Source organism: Lygodium microphyllum, chromosome 9 (assembly GCF_053477565.2).
Source record: "Lygodium microphyllum isolate KBCC chromosome 9, Lygodium_microphyllum_v1.1.10, whole genome shotgun sequence".
Classification (NCBI taxonomy): Eukaryota; Viridiplantae; Streptophyta; class Polypodiopsida; order Schizaeales; family Lygodiaceae; genus Lygodium; species Lygodium microphyllum.
The window spans coordinates 6989816-7013813 of NC_141143.1; the positions used below are offsets into that span (position 1 = coordinate 6989816).

Genomic DNA, 23998 nt, shown 5'->3' on the forward strand with positions numbered 1-23998 from the left:
CACCTGCACCCAAAGTAAAGCAATATCCTATTGTTTACGTTTGTTGGTCAACATCTCTAGGCTAATTAGAATCCATCTAGCCTGAAAAACCAAAGCCGAATTATCTATTAGATGATGAATACGAAGATTGGGGCTCTCCAATAGGAACCGCAAAATCCTCATAGCAGCCTTCCAATGAAAAATCTTGGGTTGGTTCATGAAATTTGCAAGTAAATTTACAGGAAAGCACAAATTAATGTGAGTGTTAAGGAGCCATATCAACGATCCAATCAACTACCTGTAGTGGGTAGCATTCGCCGTTGATGAATCTGCATGGGGCTGTAGCTTTCTAGTTTGGATCCCTAGGAGTAGAAATAGCCTTGCATTCCTCCATCTAAAGTGTAGTCAAAAGCTTCTGCACATACCATTGTTGGTGGATAAAAATCCCCCTTGGAGTTTGCCAAATCTCATGACTTGGAAAGAAGTGGAGAAGGCACATATCTGTCATCTCGAACACCTTGTGTAGTGCCTTCTTTGTCTGCTTGACCTTCTGGGTATGGTCACTTGTCAAGATGAGATAATCCACATAAAGCACGGACAATGTGTGTCCTCCAATTGAGGTGTGGACATACAAGTGGGGATTGGAAGAGGAATGTTGATATCCTAACTTCCATTGGAGGAAGGAGTCAATCTTTGTTCTAAGCATGTGGAGCTGATTTGAGGCCGTAAAGGGCCTTCTTTAACTTGTACACCTTGCCATTGGATGAGTTAAAGCTAGGAGGCCGCTCAACACAAGTCTCCTCCTTCAAATCTCCATTAAGGAAAGCAAACTTTACATCAAGCTGATAACCGGCCATCTCCTATGGTTGGCTGAGGCTAGAATGGCCCTAATGGTAGCCATCCGAGATGTAAATGCAAAGGTTTCATGGAAAGCCACCCTTGGTTGCTCTGTGAAGCCCTTTACAATGAGCCACACCTTGTGCTTATCCAAAGTGCCATCACTAGAGTACTTATACTTGGTTGTTTTAAAGATCCATTTGACTCCAATCACCTTCCAATGAGTAGGCCAAGGCACAAGATCCCAAGTGCCATTTGCTCAATCACATCAAACTCTTGCTCTTGTGAGAGTGCACAATGGAAAGAGGAAAGTGAACATGGGGAGGAGACAAAGAGAACGCAGGAGAGAAAAAGAACAATGTGACTACAATGGTTGAAGGTACAAGGCTGCAGTAGTTAGTCCCAATACGTAGCTCTACGTGTTAGTGTGGGTGCCAGATGGTAGCAGGGGGATGAGAGAATGAGGAGGGATGACTAATCACAAGGGATCCATGATGGATAATAAAAGTGGGAGGGTAGGCTGCCTATATATAGGCGAAAAAGAGAGAAAACCCTAAATGTGGTCAAACCACTAATAAATGGCCAAAAGTGCACAGAAAGAAATGCATTAATGTACCCTCCATCTAAAGTATCTAAAACACATAAAGTGACAGACAAAGACAATGTCAAAGCTCCTATTGTCCTCGTCTGTGAGGCTCATAAGCAGGAGATGACCACACGACACACATGATTACTAACACACCGTCTCAGATCTTGGACATGGCAGAAGGCCAAAGGAGACGCGAATTCGAGAGTGGCAGGAAGAGTGCCAATGCCGATGAAGTCTGCTGATAAAGAAAGCCAACCAAGGAGCAAAACTCCCTCTCCATATGAAAATGTGACCAAATGGAAGGCCACCAAAGGGCAATGGAAAACGAGAGGCCTCGAAAAGATCACTCCAGAAAACTCTAGTTGGGAATGGGTAAGCCAAGCCTCTAACTCAACTAGGAGACGATAGTGAGGAACTATCGAAGGCGCCATAAGCTGCATAGGAACACTAGGTACCAAGGGCCAAGTGGCAGGGGATGGTGGCTCATTGACGAAGAAAAGGAGCAGCTGCATAAAAGAAAGGTCCAATGTAGAGTGGAAACCTTGAAGAAATTCCTCACAATCCTGGGAAGCCTCGGATGAAACACAAAGGGCCAAGAAATCCATAGCCATATCATTGAGATCATTCCCCTTTGAAGGGGATGGGGGGTACGAGGAAATCACTAGAGGAGAAGGTGGGGATGGGAAGGAACCTATGGAAAAGATGGTGCAGAAGAGGAAACATGTGTAGCAATAGACAACTCCTTGTTGAGAGGGCCCTACACAATGGAAGGGAAATGGGGCATAGATAGCCCACGCTCCGGAAACTTGTCACAAAAGTGGCTCCTGTAGAAGAATCCTCAACAAAGACGGCCGGATCGGTGAAGACAATGCAGATCGTGAGTCTAGGAAGGCCATAAACTGAGAGCAGAGAGAAGCCCAAGTCAGGAACATGTAGGGCCTAAAAAACGGAGCTTGATGGACGGTCAGACAATAGAGGCAATTTGCCAACACCACTAACAGGCATCAAAGAAATGTCACCAGACGTGACGATACCCTTTGACAGATGGAGATCCTATAACAAATCACCTCGGGGAGTCATATGACTCAAGACACCATTGCTAGTGAGCTAAGGGTGCCTAGAACAGACAATCGAAGAAGGCTCCTCTTTTGAGAAATGTGTAGAAACATTGACTTGGTGGTAATAACGGGTGACAAAGTAGAGGTAGACAAAGGCTCCCATGTAGATCCACCCTTCACTCCCAGATGAAGGTGAGGGTATAGCCTCCAGTAATGCTCCTCGGGGTGTGAGGTCTTCCCACAATGAGGACACGTGGGATATCCTCTATGCTTCCTTACAAAATCTATATCAGAGTCGAAAGATGACTCCAACTTCTTCCTCTTCCCTTTCTTCTGCTTGGCATATCTTGTACCTATAGATAAAGCCACATAAACACGACCATGTGTACGGGCTCCGCAAGAATGTCCCATTGTGATGTGCATCTTGCTCTAGAACCAATGGAACTAGCTCCTCCCAAGTGAGAGTCTCCCGGCTACGAGAAGTGAGAAGACCGGTGTAGAACACATCATATGTCGGTGATGGAAGATATGAGAGAAGTGTCACAACTAGGTCCTTCGAAGAAATGTCTGTACCAAGGAATGAAAGCTTATCTCGAATCTCCTCCATCTTGTGGATGTGATCCCTCATCGTAGGGGAATTTGCGACAAAGAGCTATCGTATCACAACTTTGGGCATGAGGTAGCAGACTGTACGTGCTTCGGAGCCAAGGTGGCTCTACTGACAGGCCCGCAGGTGGACGCTGACAGCTTCACACGGGTCCAGAGACGATAGAGAGGGAGACGGTAGGGGGGGCCCAGAGCTAGCTCCTTAGACGCAGACTCGATAGCAAGGAGCAAGAAGGCTAGCGACGCCCCCTTGGCAGAGTGGTCCACACATCCTTGTATATGTAACCGAAGCTTTTCAATCAGTAGTGTGACGGGCTTTGTATGGCTTTTACATGCCATTTCAACTTTTCCCATAGATTCTATCTCATCCTCTGTGATATCTAGACGGATTGCCATATCTATAGAGATGAAATTGGCTCGTGCACCATTATCAAAGAATAAATATCAATGCATACTGATTCCTAATTTTGCCCCATGCTTTACACAACTTAGTAGCATCATCATTGGGCTAATCACTAACAATATCGAGCAATAATCCCATTGATGTTTTGGGCTTCTTTTTCTTAGGATCTCCCAGATTATTTGATTTTCTAGCTTGTTTCCTATTGCGATAGTCCCTTGCAATGTTATCCTCTTATTTACAAATAAAGTATAAATTAGCAGCCACCCATCAATTCTCGATGCTTTGCTAATGTTTTCGAGCGCTTTCTTCGCTGTTTTGGTCTCTTTTCAGGCTGATTTCCAGATTTGCCCCTTTTCTCAGCCTTAAACAACTTTTTATTTGGCTTCTTCTCACTCTCTATAGGAAGCCCGAATCCTTCCCACACACAGCAAAGCATCGGTTGTAGCAGCAGTCTCTATGAGTTAAGAGATGTTAGATACGGTGGATTTTATGCAAACATCCCTAATTCCTTTAGGCAGCCCACAAACATATTTTTCCACTTGCTCATGAAGGGGTGCTGGACGATAAGAAGCAATGGGCATTAATGCACCCCAAAACTTCTTATTGTATTTCTTTAACTTCTTGCATTCCTTTGCATCAACCTTGCTGTAAGCTGTCATGATGTCCACCTCAAGGTACTTGTAAACCAATTCAATGCAAACATTTGCTTTAATTGTACCCATGTTGAGGGTGTTCTACCTTGCATCAAGAGTGTGGACCACCACTGCAATGCATTCCCCGTCAAGAAAGTTTCTACCTTTCAAATCTTTGAGGATTCAATGAAGTTTCCCCATGAATAGGTTGCATCAAATTGCTGAATGAAAGCTAAAGCTTTTAGCCTATCTTTTGCACCATTGAAGGACTCAAACTTCACTGTCTTTCCACCCTCATCAACGTCCTTTGCTGCCCCTTTGAGTGTTGAGTTTTCATACATTGGCTGTTGCAAAAAGGTGCATTTGCTGAATTTACATCAAAATCAACACCGAATGGAGCACTTGCATAACCAACTTTCATTCCTTAAGCCCCATAAACATTCGAGGGTGCAAATGCATTACCAAACATGTTACTTTGTGTCCCAAGCATCAAGCCAATGCTGCCATACTTAGGGTTTTGGACATTTCCATACAATATCACAGTAGATTACGGTTGTGTAGGGTGCATAGGGCAGGGGTGAGGGAGATAGGTAGGGCAGATAGGTGTAGAGGGTGGGGGCGAGGGAGAGGAGATTTGAAGGCAAGGGTGGATGGCTTTGGTTGAGGGTGCAGGGCGGGGTGAGTTGGGTGTGTCCGATTGAAGGCGCAGGGCGGCAGGAGGGAGAGGCGGGTCAGGTCGTGACTGAGGTCGAGGGCACAAAGTGGGGCAAGCTGGGTGTGGTAGGTTGAGGGCACAAGGTAGAGAGAGAGAGAGAGAGAGAGAGAGAGAGAGAGAGAGAGAGAGAGTATATTAACGTCTCTAAAAGGCCAATGTGACCTATGAGACCAAAGTAGTACATACAATGATGGTGTGTTTCTCATCTGGAATGAGAAAAAAGATGAAAAACATGCCTATAAGACTTAAAAAGAAATGAAGTAGTGTCCTATAAAAGGGGAAACATGTCAGTGATCTGAAAGTGAGAGTAGAGAAAGGAAAACTCCATCAATGATATGTGTGTTCTCTAGGGAGGTGTATCTCTGCATGGCTAAGGCGTCAAGGCATCTGTCTCCTGTGGCGCTCAATGACGGCTTTAATTTGTCTGTGGTGTGGATGTCTAGACCTTGGTCCGGGTGGACGTGGGCGCCTAGATCGGCTAAGTGCCACTGCTCTATCCAAAGGGACACCTACAGAGGATGAGGTCCAATGATGATGTACTCCTGTAGGCTGTGTGGCAATAGTAGTGGTATCTGCCATACTCTGTCGTGTATCAGTGAAAAAGTCAGTGACTGCTCTCTGTTTATGTGAGCCGAGCTGTGGGGGCATCCTACTCCGTAGAATTGTTGCTCTGCGCCTTTGGAGCTCCAAGAGGAAAAATCGCAAGCATCTCTGATCCTCAAACTGCATGATCCGTCTCAGGGGTCCAAAACCCTCTCGAAACAGACAGTGGTATCTACCTCGTATGTCATAATATACAGTGCATCGGCAGATGTAGTGTTCCTCTGTCTCTGGCTCTCTGTCGCATAGTGGGCATATGTGTTCTTCTGTCTGTATACCCTCCCATCTGCGTGTCTCAATCCTCAGGTGGTGGGATGAGGTGCGGATCTGACCAATAACTGTGCGTAGTCCATGAGGCAGCTGTGTGTCCATGTAATTGGGTCGGGTGATGAAACCATCCTCAGATACCTGAAGGAAGTGGGTCTGGTAGTGTGTCTCCATGAGAGAGAGAGAGAGAGAGAGAGAGAGAGAGAGAGAGAGAGAGGCCAATGTGGCCTATGAGACAAAATCTAGAGTATATCCATGTCTAATGTAATCTCATGAGTAAGGTAAAGATAACATTACAAGTAAGTGGGTGGCCTATGAAACAATATTGAAAATAACTATACGATGGGACTATACTAGGGTTGAACCATGTGTAGTGTTGTTCCATCGTTAGAAAAGAAAAGGAAAGGAAAGGAGAACCAGATCTGATTTAGCCATGTACAAAAGTGTGGTGGAGACTATGGGGTGTAGCTGGTCTCAAGATTTGCACATGATCTCAACTATGATGCGGTCCCTAGCTGCTTCATTGATATGCCTGGTGGTGAGTCTGCGGTGTCACGTGATAATGGCTCTAATCTGACTGTGGTGTGGCCTCCTTGGACGTGGTCATGGTAGATGGGGTCATCGTGCTTGACGAAGGGAAATGTCTCTATCCAATGTGACTCCACGGTGTGGCCTGTAAGGTGTCTGGCGGGGTGGCTCTGTCTTTGCTAGGTTGGTAGTGTCAGTAGGGTCGGCTCTGTAGAAGAAGTCTGTCACTGCTTTGTGTGTGTCCCTCTGGGTGAGCTGGCCTCCTGTTTCGTAGTAGTGCAGTTTGGCGCCTCTCGAGCTCTAGGAGGAAGAGACCTAGGCATCTCTGGTCGTCATACTCCATGACGCGACGAAGGGGTCCAAATCCATCCGAAGAGGCAGTGGTACCGTCCTCGTATGTCATAGTATACTATGCATCTGCATATGTAGTGCTTCTCCGTCTCAGGCTTTCGACCACAAAGCTGGCAAGTCCTATCCTCTGCTAGGGTATTTGTCCATCTGTGTGTCTCCATCTGGAGCCTATGTGAGGAGGTGCGAATCTGTCCGATAGTAACCCGTACGCTATGGGAGAGATGGGTGTCCATATATGCTGTCCGAATAGTGAAACCATCATTAGAGAGGCACAAGAAATGACTCCTGTAGAACTCCATCCTTGATCCTAGAGGGAGTGGTGGGTGGATCCATGTCCTTGCCGTCTCAATCCTCAAGATATCAGCTCTGATCACCTGGTTCTCTGATCGGTTGAGAGAAAGTGTAGGGCAGTCAAGGCTATAATCCAAAGGTGGAAGACGGTCAATATCCAAATCATGTAGGCTCATCCAAAAAGCCATCTGTGAAAACCAACAGTTCTTCTCGCCTTCTATTGCTAGTTGTCTAGATGAGGTTAGTGCCAATCTAGAGTATCCATGGTGTGGAAGTTCCCATAGTCTGTGCCAAAAGGTCACTGCCCTGAAGAGTGCCTCCATGACTATGGGTGTTGTCCCTAGCTCTGCTTTGACAATGGAGTGTGGGGTGGAGGGCTTAATCCTAATCATGCATGCTATCATCATGATCAATGGCCTTTCCATGCTATCCCAGCCATCATAATAATCCCTCTCTACTCCAATCTGATCAGTGAGTGGGCTAAGGCGCTTATGGTACAAGCTGCAACCCCATACCTCTGCTCCATATAGTAATGTAGTTGTGACTAGGGTGTCAAACAACCAAAGTTTGGTGCAGGGCTTCTGGAACTGTATGTGAGCGCATTGACTCTCAAGTGCCCCTAGTGCTGCGTATCCATGTGCTAGACGTGCCTCTGACGCCCCTCTCAACAAAAAACGTGGGCCAGAGAAAGTGACTCCCAAATAGACATATTCCCTCACATGCTCCAGTATGTCTCCCCCAAATGTGAATTGGTACATAGATCTAGTCACCCATGCTGCTGAAGTATTGAAAACCATGGTTTTGGTCTTCCCAAGGTTCACTATGAGGTCTTTATCTCTACAAAAGATGTGCAAAGCATCTAGATGGCACTGCAAACCCTTTGGTGAATCTGAAATGAGAACAATATCATCTGCATACAGTAATATTGGTATCAGCACCCCTACCAGGCTGGCTCCAGCTCCTCCTCCTCGGTCTATGTAATTAGACACTTCATCTATGTATATGCCAAACAATGTGGGTGAAAGTGGACATCCTTGTTTCACTCCTATAGTACTGTCAATCCTCTCTGATAGCCCCCCAGGTGCTCGTACATGACCTGTCACTGCCTCATATAATGCATAGACACCCCATCGTATACCATCTGGTACTCCAATGTCCTGCAATCTCTGCATGATGTGTGTATGAGGCACTGTATCAAAAGCTTTGCGAAAGTCTACAAAGCAACAATAGATGCTCTTGTCTCGGGCTTGACCCTCCTCAATAATGGCTCTAAGTGTGAGAATATGGTCCAACGTGGTATATCCTCGTCTGAAACCTGCTTGTCCTTGTGCTCTCTTGCCTTGCATTTCAGCCCACTCACTGAGTTCATACTCCAATATAGATCCATATATCTTGGCCAAAGAATGACCGATCATGATAGTCGTGTAGTTGCTAGGAATCAGGGGATCACCACTTTTAAATAGTGGAATTATAGTATTGTCTGACCAACTGTGAGAGAGAGAGAGAGAGAGAGAGAGAGAGAGAGAGAGAGAATAAACACAAAGAAGAATGAACAAAACCTGAATAATGTTGGAAAATAACCAGGACTATGTACAGGATTGAGTGTGGCAGAGGCCATTTCATGAGTGCAGGCAAACAATGAGGGAGCCAAATAGAGCAGTAGGGATAGAGAAGTTGCTGATGATGAGGAGAGGGGAGAGAAACACAGACTGGAGAAGATCAGAACGATCATGGTCATAATATATTGGCATGATGGAGAGGAATGTAGAGGAGGTAGTCATATGTAGGCAAAGAGCAGCAAAGTGGCCGATCTATATTATATGCAGGTTGGACAATTAAAAAGTTGGTGGACTGGTCATGAAAATGATGTAACTGTTACATAAAATGTCATGTGTCAATGGCATAATACTGGGAGGTCTAGATGGGCAGGTGATGACTAGGTTGGGGTGCCTGAGCCATTGCCACCAACTCAAATGTCGGGGATGATGAATAGACTGGTGGACATGACCAGTGCTAGTAGAGCTCCACACATCCTTGTCTTACTTAGACTAAGGCTCACAACTAGGAGATGGACATGGAGAAAGACATGATTGCTAACACAATTGGGTTTCAAAGATATCAAATACAAGTTCCATATCACTGTTTTGTCTATTGTTGCACTTCATTTGTAAGTAAAACTGCCGAGGCTTTACTTTGCAACCTTCAATTGTGTATATACCATTATCCTAACATGAGACTGGTAAGAGCATGTTTACGTTCACCATCTTGCTTCTTGGTAATTTGAATTGTTGTATTAAGCACATATATTTGTACTTGAGCATTCAAAGCTGTTTTTAAAGACTAGTTTTGGACTATTCAGGAGTGTTTATGATGTTACTAAAGGTAGAACACACTATGGAGTTGGAGGAACTTATCACCACTTTACTGGGAGGTACACTTGATACATTTTAGTATTTCTCCTGGGTTTCTTCATTGCATCTGTTATGTTGGAATCACTATGCACTTTATGGATGGTAGTTTGCATAACATCACATTAATTGCACCAAACTGAAAAGTGTTTGAATCCATGTTCAATGGTTTCCTTAACTGCTATTCTACCCAAACCAATTTGTAAAATAGAAGATTTGGTAAAATCAAGACACTATTGATAAGTTAATTAGAGAAGTATTAAATTTTCAAAGGTCTTTTTAATTGTTGGTTCATTTTTCTTGTGGTCTTGTTGATAAGTTAATTAGAGAAGTATTAAATTTTCAAAGGTCTTTTTAATTGTTGGTTCATTTTTCTTGTGGTCTTGTTGTAGAGGTGTGACTTTCTAAAGGAAGAACTCTCTAATTCTTGGTTCATTTGGTTTCTAGTGAAACTATCACAAAAGTTAAAAGTCTAGTCATAATGTAGCTTGATTCTTGTACTTTATATATATCCAATCTCGTCCTTTCTTGGAGATTGTTCATTGTTATCAATATACACTTTTTCTAGATGATTGGATTTAGGTTTAAGCTGAGATTATACCAGCATAAATACTAAGATTATCAGCAACTATAGAGTTTGTACTAATAGTCCTACAGAGAGTCAAGTACTACCTAAAGATATGTTGTATGTAATGGTATAGTCTAAGATGAAAGTTTCTTTTTCCCCCCTTTCTGGAGAATTAGTCAATTCCTCTAGGACAAAATATCTGGAGGTTAAGTACTACAGTAGCATTGTAAGGGACCTCCCAAGAAATAATAAATACAAAACAAAAAGAAAGTCTATCACAATGCTTGATTGAATAACTAATCCGGAGGACAGACCATGTGTGACTCAAAATGAAAGAAAGTGCTAGAATCCTAGATCCTGAGAAAAGCATTTCTCCTCCTCCTCCTCATAGTAGTCTCCGAGTCACTCTATAGCCTCTCCCATCTTCCATTGATAGAGTGCACAATCTCAGTCCAATTTCTAGACTCTCTCTCTCTGTAGTGGATGCATCTAGTAGATCTATAGTATGACTGCATCTAGCAGTCACAAAAAGCCAAGCCATGATACTGTTTGCCAGTTCCATCTAAACAGGGGTTGGATAAAGGACATTGAAAACAATTTCAAAGTAGTGGCTCGTTGTATTTGCATAAGAGATGACTTGTATCAGCTTGAATCAATGGCAAATCAACAAGCATACTGGCTGTCAATGATGGTCAAAGTCTGATGCGGCATCAATGATTTGGACATTTGAACTATGGGAGTTGCAAGGTCTTAAATTGCAAAGGTATGATTTATGAGAGTCCTTAAATATTCCAGAATTCAGTATATATATATATATATATATATATATATATATATATATATATATATATATATATATATATATATATATATATATATATATATATATATATATATATATATTGCAAATAAAATGTGGCTGATTATATTACTCAAAGAAACTGATTACAATGGAATGCTCATGCTCAACAGACTAGCTGGAGCTGAAACACAAATACATCATGACTACAAGCCTCTCAGGGCAGTCTGGGGGGAATGGGGGCAAGAAGCCATGAAGGGGGGGGTATATCGCCATCTGAGGCTGCCTGCCTGCATCATGAAAAACAGGTCCTGGCCGCCCTAGGTATGCATGAAGTGACTACGGAGCTCCTGACGAGCCTTGGACTCGCCCTGCACCTGATCCCACCGGCCGCGGAGGGAGTGGATGATGGAGGTCCAGAGCTCAGCTAAGTCGCCTGTGCTGAAAGTCTCTCTCCGCCGAAAGTTTCGTGACACTGCGCCTTCCAGATATGCCATCCAGTAAGACTCTCTATGATCTCCCATACCTCAAAGCGGTCTGCTGTGGGCTCCAGTACCTGGCGGATGGGTAGAGCCTCCAAACTGACCACTGTGCACGATCCTGCCTCAATGTTGAATATCGTGTCCTGCATCCCAGCCTCATACAGAAGGTGACGGCCCTGGCTAACTGCTTGCCAGCAGAAAGCTCCCCATGAGATACATCCAAGGATGGGTGCTGTACGGCGGAGGATGCGGCATGCTCCTCTCCACACGAGCTGCACCTCCTTACATGACCAAAGGCAGTGCTTTGGGGTTTCTAGAGGCTGTTGTGTGCAACGCTTACAACCTCCCTCCTTCTGCATCTGGGCAAGCCAACTTCCCATCGCCAAGCCTCCATGTACAGCCAGCCATAAAAAATATGATACCCTCCTTGGCCTCCAGCTATCCCATAGGCGGTGCCAGAAGGTCCGTCGGAATGGCTCCATGATGCTGTGCTCCGCCCAGTGCCTGCTACGTGACGGTGCCCAATCCATATCCTCCTGCATTAGTACGTGTTTGCCAATCCTGGCAGTGTACTCTAGGAACCTAGGTGGCTTCATGGCGACTGCAGTGGTCGGCTATAGCCACTCTCCTGGGTCCCACTCCAGCTCATCAAGTGGTCTGCTCTCCCAGATTCAAAGGCGCCACTCCTTGAGATCCTTCCAGAAAACATAGGGGTCCAATCGCCATGTCTTCCCTTGAAGGCCCACCACCCAAATCCTCCATGAAAGGGCAGCTATTCCCTCATCCTGCTGCCCTCGTCAAGGGCCAGACGCCCCCCCTCTTGAACGGTGAAGAAAGTCCCTTGCGGGGCGCCGCCCACTCTATCTGCTACTTGTAGGGGGATGCCTGCTGGTGAAAACCTGGCGGCCCATACCTCCCCAGGCTCTATCGGCACTCGTATCAGGGGAGCAAGCCACTCCGGAGGTATTGTTGCGTCTATCTCCCTTTGCCTCAACTCCACTCCTCTTTGGCAGCTTGAAACTCGTTGCAGCACCTCCTCGTCCGCCATCCTGTACACCTTCCGCCATGTCCTGATGGTATGAGTCGGGCTGGCCTCCCAACCAGCCCAGTGGATGTGGGGCGCTCGCCAATTTGTGCCCCTTCCCAATCTTTGATTTGGGGGTTCCAGATCACCGGCTGATGGTCTATCTCCTCTCGGCAGCCTGGGGGGCTCTGGATTAGGGCCTTACGGAGGCCCTACCACACGCGGAGTAAGCCGCGTAGGAAAGGTGATTTGGGGGGGATGATTAGGGCTGACGTGAAGATCCATCTCAGGGATAGCCTCCACTCACCGCCAAGCCTCGGTCTACAATCCTGAAGACCCTTCCGCAATAGGACCTTCCAAGTTTGCCCTCCCAGTGTGAGGCTGCGGACAACTAGCTTGCCCAAGAGGGCCATACTCTGAAACTTTGGGTCTATGATTCTAAGCTCTCTCTCTGACCGATGCCGTATGATGGTCGCCCACGCCACCTTGGCCTAGGAATCCCTGGAGCCATCTGACCCGGACCAAAGGAAATTCCACACTAGGCGGCGAAGCTATACTACGCAGGATGACGAAAAGCACCAACACGAGGCGATGTACCATGCCGTCGCTAGGAGGACTTGGTTAACCACCAGGGCTCAGCCGGCTAGTGAGAGCCGAGCCGTGCTTCAGTAAGTCAACTTCCTCCAAATAGAATCGAGGACTGGAAGAAACTGTTGGGCAGGAGTGATGTTGAGTTCCACCTAGAACCCTAGGTACCGGATGGTCTGCCCTCTGCTCACCCATCTAAATCCTAGGTGGATGCTCCACTCCGTGCTAGAGTCCGGGTCTGTGAGGAAACCAATTGACTTTCGCTAGTTGATTTTCGCTCTCGTTGCGGAACAGAACATCTCAAGAGCCAGCCTCACTCTCTCCAACATCAACTCATCGTCCTCTATGTAGAGTGCTGTATCATCTGCATACTTTGAGTCTAGCAACTCAGTCTCCTCTCTCACGGAAGTCGGAGGCCGCGTAATCCACTCACACGGGACCTGAGGAAGTGAGACATCGCCTTTGCAAAGAGTAGGAACAGGTACGGGGCTAGGGGCAGCCCTGCCGGACCGATCTCTCCAACTGAAACTCCTCCCCTCGCCTACCACCTATGAGAACCTTGCTGGTGGTCGATCTGTAAAGTGCGGAAACCCCGCGAATCCAAGCTTGGGGGAAACCCAACCTCACCATGGTGCCCTCTAGGAAATCCCAGTCCACCTTATCATAAGCTTTCTCGAAATCCAAGAGTAGTACGGCCAGTCTCTGCCCATTGTGCTGAGCCCACTTTGTCGCCTCAAAGAAGGCGAATACACTGTCTAGGATACTCCTATCCTGGACAAATCCTGTCTGTGTATCATGGATGATGTCTGGCAGCACGGGGCGTAGTCGCCTACCGATCATCTTTGCCAGTGCCTTATAGGCCACTGACAATAAGGTGATCGGTCTCCATTGGGAAAGCTCCAATTGGTCTTCCCCTTTGGGGAGAAGACTAATAAGGCCTATTGAAAGGCTCCTTGGCATCTGTCCTGAAGTGAAGATCTCTTGGAAGGCCATCAGTAGGGGGTCCTTCACCACTTCCCAGTAGGTAGTAAAGAAAGCCTTAGAGAGGCCATCCTCTCCTGGGTGTCCTGTGTATGGAAAGCCTCCTCTAGTTCCTTCTCTGTGAAGGGGGCTAGGAGGGGGTATCCCATCTCTGTGATAAGGGACGGGATGTGATCCCAGACTTGCTGCCCACATCGCTGTCCTCTAGCTGAGGCTATCTCTTGCTAGAAAAGGCGTCTGTAGTAATCAATGGCAATCTCCATCACCTCGTCTGGGCTTGAACGAGTCCTCCCATACTGATCTCGAAGGTTGCGTATCTGCACTCCTGAGGTGCGAGGCTGGTGCACTTGGAAAAACTCCCTGCACATCGTGTCCCCCTTCCGCGCCCAAAAAGCTGTTGAGGTGCGGAAAGAGAACTCAGAGCGCTTGCCCTCTAGGCCAGCAATGGTTGCTCGCACTTGCACCTCCTGTGCATGGAGGGTGGGGTCCCTTGGTGCCTCTTGTAGTAATCTTTGCGTGGTTGCAAGGTCCCGCCGGAGTGCTCTCTCCTCCTCCCAGCCTCCTCCCAGCTCTGCTGCCTGGCCTATATGGCTGCCTCTTGGTAGATTTTGCTTGACTCGGCTAGGACCTTTGCAACCTCCTCTTCGATCCGGTCCCTCCTGCCCCACTCCCTAGTCCAGAGCTACTCTATCTGCCTCGTTACCTCCTCCCTCCTATAGATCGAGTCAGGGATCCTACAGGATCGAGTGTCTAGGGTAGATGCTAGGGGATCTAGTGTCAGGAGAACCGGGCAGTGATCAGACAACGTGGTGCTCACCAACTGCCCAATCTGGCCCCCACGAGAGCCTCCCCACTCTCCCACATAAAACCTGTCCAACCGCTCAAGCAAGATTCTACCTAGCTGCTTGTATTCCCAAGAGAAGTCCAGCGACCTCTCCCTCCTGTGGAAGGCAGGGTCTCTCCAGGCATCATGTGTTCCTACTGCCAATAGAAATACCTCCCATGCCTCTTGCTCCTCCTCGGTCATGCCCTGATAGTTTCTGCCTCTGCCAGGAGTCCACCTCTGGGAGTCCATCCACGATCTCCACCCCGAGCCTGCTGTGTGCCCTAACCTCCGTAGGGGCATAGACGTTGAGAACTCCCAGGCACGAGTCCCGAATATCCAATCTGATCCATAGAATCCTCCCTGCCACTATTGTCCCGTGGTCTCGTACACAAGCGGTGAGACCCGGGCCAATAGAGGTGCATATGCCTCCACTCCTGCCGTGGGCACCTATGGCGTGCTCCCAGTAAGTGTGCGAGCTGGCCAAGAGTACCTTCCCTACCCGTTGGGCCTGGGAGGGGGTGAGCTTGTGCTCCAATAAAAGTAAAATGTCGATCCGTCCGGCAAGGGTAGGTTGCAGCTCCTGCCGAACAATCAACTTCCTGGATCCACGTGCCTCACTGTAGTGGAGACTATTCACATTCCAGGATGCAAGGTTTAAGCTCATGGGGAAACTTGTGACTGATCGAACAGACATCTATCGGTGTGGAAGCTGCTGATGAGGATGAGAAACTATGGGGCATGCAGGTACGCTTTGCCGCAGGTCTGGACGGCGAATTCCAGTCCCCCATGGTGGCCCTCGACCGGGACCATAGAGGTGATAGATGCTTCAGGTGGTACAATCGATGCATCTATCAGCCACGCTAGGAGTTGTGACTCCATACACTGGTAGAAACGGGCCGCCTGTGCCAGGGGCCACTCGATCTCATCCCTTGGAGCCCTCCACTGTGGAGGGGCTCGAAAGATAATGCTCAAGTGTGGGACCTGGAAACCAGCCCACCAGTTAATGTCCATCATGCTACCAGGCCATTGCTGTGCAAACAGTGCTTGTCCTTCTTGTCCCATCCACTGGGAGATGTGGTCCGCCACCTGACTCTTCAACTTCTCCTCTATCTGTGTCCTCGTTCAATCCCTTGAGTGAGAGGACTAAAAGAAAAAAGAGTAGTTTGGTCCATCCGATGGTGCTAGTAGATGGACCTTGCCCCTCCTTGACTTGCGAACCACGAAGATCCCCATCTCTAGAGGTAGTGGGAACACTCCGCGCTTTGCAACTCTCAGGTAGGACCACGGGCCACTACGGAGAAACTCCTGTGGCAGTAGCTGTGCCTGTCTTAGGAAGGTGTGACCGGCGGCAGGGGCAGATGAGCTGGTGGCTGTGTGGGAGGGGAAAGATTGCTGATGCAAGGAGGATGTAGGCATGTGTGGCTCATCACCTCCTATGGGATGAGCGGGAGTGGGTATGGGGGGGATCAATTGCAATGGGTGCGGATCAGGGGGGGTGCTGGGCAAGGGAGATGGTGGGGGGGGGGGGGGGGGAGAGGGTCGAGGGATGGTGGGATGGTCGGAAGTATGTGGCGGGTTGGGGAGGGGGGCTGGTGGCCTTGGAAGGGGGGGGGGGGGCTGTGGGCCAGGGTTAGTGGGGGGAGCCTGGGAGGTGGTGGAGGGCGGGTGTGGGGGTTGTGGGATCTTAGGTGGGGTAGTCTGTGGTGCGAGTGGTGGTTGTGGGGGACTGCGGTCCTGCCGGGTGGGACGGACAGGGGGGGCTGCAGAGTGCTCTGCCGAGGGGGCGTCGCTCGCCCTCCTGCGCCCTGCTGTCGAGGTTGCGACTGAGGTGCTGGCTGCGGCCCCCCCTGCCGTCTCCCTCTCTATCGTCTCTGGACCCGTGTGAAGCCGTCGGTGTCCACCTGTGGGCCTGTCGCCGCAGCCGCCTTGGTCCCGAAACGCGAACAGTCTGCTGCGTGATGTCCAAAGTCATGGCAGCGCAGGCACTGCCCTGGTTGCCGACTCACAATGACCTGCTGCCTAGAGGAGTGACCTCCAGCTTCAATCTCCAGGAACTTTGGTATACTTTTTGTGTTTTTCATGGCCACTCGTACCTTTGGGACTCTTGCAGCTGTCAGTGCATCCGCGAAGGAAGCAGGGAGAACTTGCCAAAAAGCCATCCAAAGTCCTCCACTAATTGGCGGTATTCTACCGCCAGTCCAGGAAAAAGTAGGGTGACTGGGTGCTTGAGAAAACTGTTGTGGAGTGCAAATGACTCCACTGTGAAGCTGCTATACCAAGGAACCATGTAGATGACCCCCTTTGTGGAGGCTTAGGGCTCCACCAACTCACGGGCTGCGTCCTGCAGAGGTAAGTCGAACCATGAAGATTCCTCGGCCCATTAGCACTGCCTCCAAGATCTGCGCTGTGCCAAATGCGCAGCGTGGAGTGGAGCCAGTCCCACAGCTGGGCTCTTGGTGGGGAGTGTCCAACGATCTGACCAAAGATCGCTGTTTCTTTCAGCTCCAACTATGTGGCCCGGACAGCCAAGAGCTGTTCCTCAGAGAGGATGATGCGCAAGGTGTTTGACTGGGGGGCACTCGTAGAATGCGTCGGTGTCTAACCAGAGGTTTCCATTGTACGTCCCAATTGAGGACCTACCACTCATGCTGCTGCGTTGTCGGAGGAGGGGGGGGTATGTTGCTGCAGAGGAAGGGAGCAACTTGAGGGGAGGAGAAACGATGGTGAGGAGGAGGGGGGGATGGGAAAAGCTTGTTTACACGGTGGGGGGGTATTGGACCTTGCTGTAATCCAGCTCGTAGCAAGGTGGGGGGGGGGGGGGGGGGAGTGTGCGGAGGGGCGGGGAACCAGATCCTCAGGCGGGAGGACACATTGCGGCTTCATGCAGGTGGGGGGGACAGGTTTTCAAATGGGGGCGGCAATATCGTGTCAGCAGCAGTGGAGGAGAGGCGTGCAAGGGGGGGGGGGGGGGGAGGGGCAGACGGTGTGGTGTCAGGCGGGGACTGACGGAGGGGTCGTGTTGGGGGGGGAGGAGTCGCGTTGAGGGAAAGACGGAGGGGTGTTGCGCTGCGCGCTGGGGGGAAGACGGGGGGTCGCGCTGGGGGGGGGGGATGGCAGGGAGCAGGCGGCGCACGCCACGGGTCAGCAGGGGGGGTGCATTGGCGATGTTGGGGGAGATGGAGCTGCGGCGCGATGGTAGGAGCGTGGTTTGTGCACTCAGATTAATGTTGTTCCTTCCAGAATTCGGTAGTGTATGGGCCTTCCATGATGGGCAAACAAACAAGGGGTCCTTGCGAAGCATGAAACATACAGAGCTAAAGAAGTAATAGAGTTGATTCATAATGATGTCTGGGACAGTTTACCTGTTTCTTTATCAGGTGGTTCTCCTTACTATATTACCTTTATTGATGATTTCTTGAATCATGAATCAGAGGCATTGCAAGTTTCAAGGAGCTCAAGGACAAGCTTGAATAACAAACATGGTAAAGCTCAAAGCTTTGAGGACAAATAGAGGAGGAGAATACAACTCCAAATAATTTGATGAGTTTTGTAGGGAACCATGCTCTCATAATAACTTCAAAACAACAGATTCCCCAACAAAATGATGTCTCCAAAAGAAGAAATAGGACACTTTGACAGAGTACTCATAGTATCTTGAAGATTAAAAACTGGAGTACCAAATGTTGGGCTGAGGCTGTCCAAACAGCCATCTATCCTCTAAATCGGTTTCCAACGAAAGCTAAGGAAGTTTTGACTCCTTATGAAGCACTGTGTCTCATTAACGTGTATTTGGACGTATTCCTTATGTTAATATATCAAAGAGTGAGACAGAAGCTGGATTCTAAGGCAGAAGATTGCATTTTGATTGGATATGCACCTAGAGAAAAATCCTACAAATTATACAATCCTCGAACTAAAAGGTTCTTGTAAGTCTTGATTTTGTGGTTGATGAGCAAAAGGCTTTAGATTTCAGCTAGATATCCAAGAAGATGAGGGGTTGATATGGGTCGATGGTGAATAAGAAGGTGCTAGTGAAGTATTTAGTATGACACGAGTACTTCTTTTGTGGAAAAGAGGATCAACCCGCTTTACTTTAGCCTACATTAGTGCAAATAACTCTTGAAATTGCAAGAGCAAATGATTCATCGTTGTGTTGGCTATCTCATGGGCTACCTATTGATGCTCTTTCTAGCTTGATTTGGGCTTCCTAGCTAGTTCATGTAAAGAAATACCCTAACACAAAAACACAAATAACATTATGACAAAGCACAAACTGATAGAAGAACACAGTTAGGGTTAGGGTAACTCAGAGACAATGAACAGAGAGAATGAATGAAATGATATGACTATTGAATATACGATACTTATGGAGAAAACACATTATGTAGTGAATGAATACTGTACCTGGAACTCTTGTATCTCAAGGATCAAGGTAGGGGTAATGAGCTAGAGAGTGTCGTACTCGGAATGGATCCCAAGGTAGCGTCCGGATGTCAAACACCAGCAAACGGAGCCAAGGAAGGCTGAATCTGATGCAGATGGCAATGTAGGAGAGAGAAAAACTAAAAACGCTGGTGAGGAGAGAGAAAGCAGCAAACCCAGGCTGTAGGAGAGAGAAAGACTAAAAACGCAGGAAAAACCAGCAGCAGCAGCCAGCTTGCTGAAATCAGATCCGAACAGTGTGTGGTAGGCTGGAAATAGGGGCCAGACTGTTGTAGACAGCAATGCCCAGCTTGGACCGCATTGTCCTCCGCATCCGGGGTGTGGGCAGCAAGATGAAATACTCGAAATTTGCAACAACGAGATTAAGGCTGAATGGAGGGCAGCATACCTACTTATAGAAAGTTTGGGCCCTCCCAAGTGGATTTGTGATTTTGGAAAAGTGGAAGTGGACTCCCATATACCATGTCTGTGGTGTAATGATCGGATTGTCCGCAAGGGCAATGGCAGTGTGGTTGTTGCAGTAGACAATGGTGGGCGAGTCACAAGGAAAGTGAAGCACTGCCAGTAAGCTGAGAGCCAAAGAATGCCTTGTACGAGGTCTTCTGAGAAAGAGCCGCAATCAGGCATTGGTTGAGGATGTACACTGCAGTGTTAGTAGCCTCAACTCCATGGCGCTTAGGGAGCTCTGTTGTGAATAGCATAGAGCGTGCCATTTCCATGACAATCCGGTTCCGATGCTCTATGACTCCATTTTGAGAGGGAAAGTTTGTAGAGGTGAGCTGGAAAGAAATGCTATACTATTGTAGAAACTTGGAAACTTGGAAACTTGGAAAACTCGTGGAAGATAAACTCACCATCGCTCTCTCTCCTTATGTAACCAACACGACGACCCATCTAGTTATAAACCAGTAGCACCCAAGCAGAGAAATGTTTGAAAGCATCGGACTTATGCTTAAGGAAGTACACCCACATGTGTCTCGAATGATCATCCACTATCAAAAAGAAATACAACACGCCGTTCAATGTAGTAGTGGATGTGGGCCCACAAAGGTGGAAATGCCAAAGATGCTCATTGTTCGTAGGCTCCTGAGAGTGGCTAATGCCTAGAAGTTGTGGAACACGAAGCCCTCGGCTGTCGGCTCGGTAAGAAAATGGGTCATGGTATAGGCCATTAGGCTGTGTCTCACCGCGAGTAATCACTAAACCATATGAGAGTCACGGATCTCGACTGTGGTCGTTACAAAGAAAACTGCTCACCCCAACTGGCAAAGCTATTGAACAGATAACAAGTTCACCCCAAGCTAAGGGACATAGTATACATTGTCCAGTAAAGCCAAATCTGAACCTATATTAGTGGCAAAATTGACGCAACCTTGAGTCTAGATCTTGAAGGAGTTGTTTCCTACGTGATCCGCGTGGCTGTAGGGGCTCGGGTACAAAAGACGTCCTCTATAAGAGTCATGTGATGTGTAGCTCCATTGTTCACAATCCAAACAGGTGCTGATGTGCTCAGTTGTGATGAGTGGGCCTCTGCGGTAACCTTGTCGGGAGGCAAATGTGGACGAGACTCGAATCGGATATCTCTATGGAGACGATGTGGGTCTCTACAGGCCAATCAGACAAGCCCTCTTGAGTTGAGAATGTTGTCGATTGAGATGATTGTCTGGTGGCAGTGTGGGTCTGACCTTTCCACTGCCCCTTGCCATCACCTTGTCTCCCTTGATGGGTATTGCCCGACTGAGAGATGGGGTCTGTGACTTGGGTTTTGGTGTTGCACCTCTTGTCTTTGATCGACACTCATCGTCAAAATGGCCAGGTTTTTGACAATGTTAACAATATCTAATCTTCTTTGGTACATTCTGCCACCCGGGTTTGAGTTGAGATTGGGGGTTTCCTTGTGATTCCCTTGCTTGTTTTTGATTTTGATTTGAAGTTTGATTTGGTTTACTCTTTCCTTGTTGTCCCTTTTGAGAACGAGCAACAAGAGCTTCGTCTAAGGGATTGTTCTTATGAAACTGATCGAACAACTGTGCATAACATAATAGCTGACATTGAAATTCATAAAATGTGGGTGAATTAGGCAAATAAACCACTCGCTGCATAAAATTGAAGTATTTATGTGGCAACTTGTTAAGAAACAATGTAAATTGATCGTCAAAGGACTTAGGAGTCCTTGTAGTGGAGAATTCAGCACGGAGATTCCAATACTTAGCCAACTTGACTTTCAAGTCATCGCGGTTAGAGATTTTGAAGTTTTGAAGCTCATGGTCAAGATTTATTCGATGGGTCATATCCCGAACCACATAACGGTCAGTCAAATGTGCCTATTGCTGTGACGCTAAGTCAAAATACTGAAGTTGAGAATGAAACTCAGGCAGTAAACCTTGCATCAGCTTGACAATAGCGGAGGCATTCTTAGCCTTCCATGAGTGGATGACCTCGTATGGAACAAGTGCGGGATTGGGTTGGGATTTCAATCCCTGCACAAGATCCCATAGGTTCTGTGAGTCAAGGACACTCTCATCAAGTTTGACCAAGTTGTAAAGTTTGACCCATTAAAGTGAGCCTTGTCATTGAATGCATGCTTGGTGGAAGATAAGGTAGAACCATGAGGTGTCAAGAATGTGGGGTAAGATGGATGTGGAGGATAAGATGGTGGTGGTGGTGGTGGTGGTGATGGAGGTATCTAATAAGGGAAGGAGGGGGAAGAGGTGGATAGGCAGACATAGGCTGTGATTGTCCAGTGAGTGCCGATTGATGCAGAGACACTGGAACATGAATGTTTCCATAAGGTGCCGGTGGAAGTGGAGGCACTAGGATATGTAAGACATATCCAAATGTCGGTTGGACACAACATAATGAGCAGAGGGGTAATGCCATGGAGGCAAATTGTGGCACCACAACTGATTCATACTCGGGAGAGATTGGATAGAATATCTAGGCTAGAATGATCCTGAAAGTGTGTGAGAAAAATGGGAACACCACCCGGCTAAGGAAGAGATGAGATTCTAACAGCTGTGCCTAAGTTTGAAGAATCCCTAGTGTGGTGAATGAAAACACATGTGATTCTATAAGAGATGCAACATGTGGTGCACTTAATGGAGATTGAAAGGATGTGACAGTGGAATAAGAGGGTGGGATGGCAGGGAGATTAAATGGATTTGTGATAGGTGTAGATGTGGGAAATAATGTGGGTTCTTTTTGTCCATTAAATGCATTAAATTGAAATGATGACGATGAAGATGCACCTGCTTCATTTTGACCTTTGAAAACAAAATTGTTTGAAGGAAAAGAAGGGAAAGGAGTACTCACAGTTTCTTCTTTCAACTGCCTATCTAGTCTTGAGCTCATAAAGAAATATTTGTCTTCCTCATTACTCATAAACTAGAAATTGATTTGCATACATTCTTCATCATGAAAATCATCCATACCAATAGGAGAAGGGGAATCATCATTAATAGAATTTGATATAGTAGACATGCTTGGCATCGAAGAGAGTAAGTATGAAGGCAATGGAGTGTACTCTGTGCCAGTTTCCACTTATGGATGGCAATCCTAAGTGGAGATTCCGCCCTTCTTGCATGGTCAGTAGATCGGTGCACCGAATCTAAAGGGTGAAATTTAGACTTACCTCCTATTTGTTATTGGGCTCTATGCATCAAAATGAGATCATACTTAGCTGCAGTGATCTCGTAAGGTCGCGGAACTCCATGGTAAGCTTGTGAAACAAGCTGTGAGACCCACCTCGACTCATTCCTTGATGGATGTAGCTCGGATGTGAGAAGTGGTGCGGAAGTAGTGTTTGAAGTTATCTACCCTTTTGTTGTTCGTGCTTCTTGTGTAGAGCTTTCAAATCAAGGCTTAGGTTTTTCTCAAAGAACTCAGCTCTAATACCATGTGAAGAAATACCCTAACACAAAAACACAAATAACACCGTACAACAAAGCACAGATTGATAGAGGAACATAGTTAGGGTTAGGGTAACTTAGAGACAATGAACACAAAGAATGAACGAAATGATATGTCTATTGAATATACAATGCTCATGCAGCAAACGCACTATGTAGTGAATGAATACTGTACCTCAAACTCCTGTATCTCAAGGATCAGGGTTGGGGTAATGAGCTAGAGAGTGTGTCGTACTCCGAACTTGAATCGTAGCAAGGTAGCGTGCAGATGTCGAACACCAATAAATGGAGCCAAGGAATGCTGAATCTAATAAAGATGGCAATGGAGGAGAGAACGACTAAAAACGCAGGTAAGGAGAGAGAAATATTAAAAATGCAGGTGAGGAGAGAGAAAGACTAAAAACCCAGGCTATAGGAGAGAGAAAGACTAAAAACGCAGGAAAAACCAGGAGCAGCAGTCAACATGCTGAAATCAGCTCCGAATAGTGTGTGATCAATTGGAAACAGGTGCCAGATTGTTGTAGACAACAATGGCCAGCTTGGACCGCGATGTCCTTTTCGTCCACGGTGTGGGCAACAAGCTGAAATACTTGAAATTTGCAAAAACGAGATTAAGACTGAATGGAGGGCAGCATACCTATCTATAGAAAGTTTGGGCCCTCCCAAGTGGGTTTGTGCTTATGGGATACAGACACTCTCTAGGAACACATTTCTTTTTTAATAAACAAGGTTTCTTCCTTAGTTAAGCATGTTTTGGGGCTGTTTAAGTGAAGCTAATGCATTTTTAGCTCAACAGTTCAAACTTTCACTTAGGGTCGTTAATACTTAGCACAATTAGAGCTTGGTTTTGCCAGGATACTAGGAATAATTAGTTCTAGGGTTTTCTATTTAAAGTTATTCTGTGCATTATAGCACATACGATGTGGACATTTGATCATTGTACTTTGATTTGCTTAGTTGAGTACAACCATTCATCATCAAAATGATTGAGTATTATGATGCTTCATTTGTCATGCTCAAGAGCCAAAGCCAAACCACTGAGGTTCTTCTCTACATGGGAGGAGATTGAGGCTATGCTTCTATGATTGATGGGGGATGACCTAAGATATAATGTG

At 47.1% G+C, this 23998-nt stretch overlaps 1 protein-coding gene across 3 annotated transcripts in view; it reads left to right on the top strand.

The window, feature by feature from the left end:
• The window catches only part of MAPR4 (membrane-associated progesterone binding protein 4), a 57894-nt gene that overhangs the window by 15370 nt on the left and 18526 nt on the right, over nucleotides 1-23998 (top strand). For 2 of the 3 annotated variants that reach the window (XR_015691808.1, XM_087684308.1), the window contains exon 3: nucleotides 9216-9287. The exons of the other annotated variant lie outside the window; for it this stretch is intronic. Coding sequence is in view for 1 of the 2 variants with exons in the window: in XM_087684308.1 (XP_087540434.1) it covers nucleotides 9216-9287 (72 nt within the window). In the remaining variant the exon portion in view is untranslated. The remainder of the gene's footprint in view (nucleotides 1-9215; nucleotides 9288-23998) is intronic. 3 annotated transcript variants of the gene reach the window in all.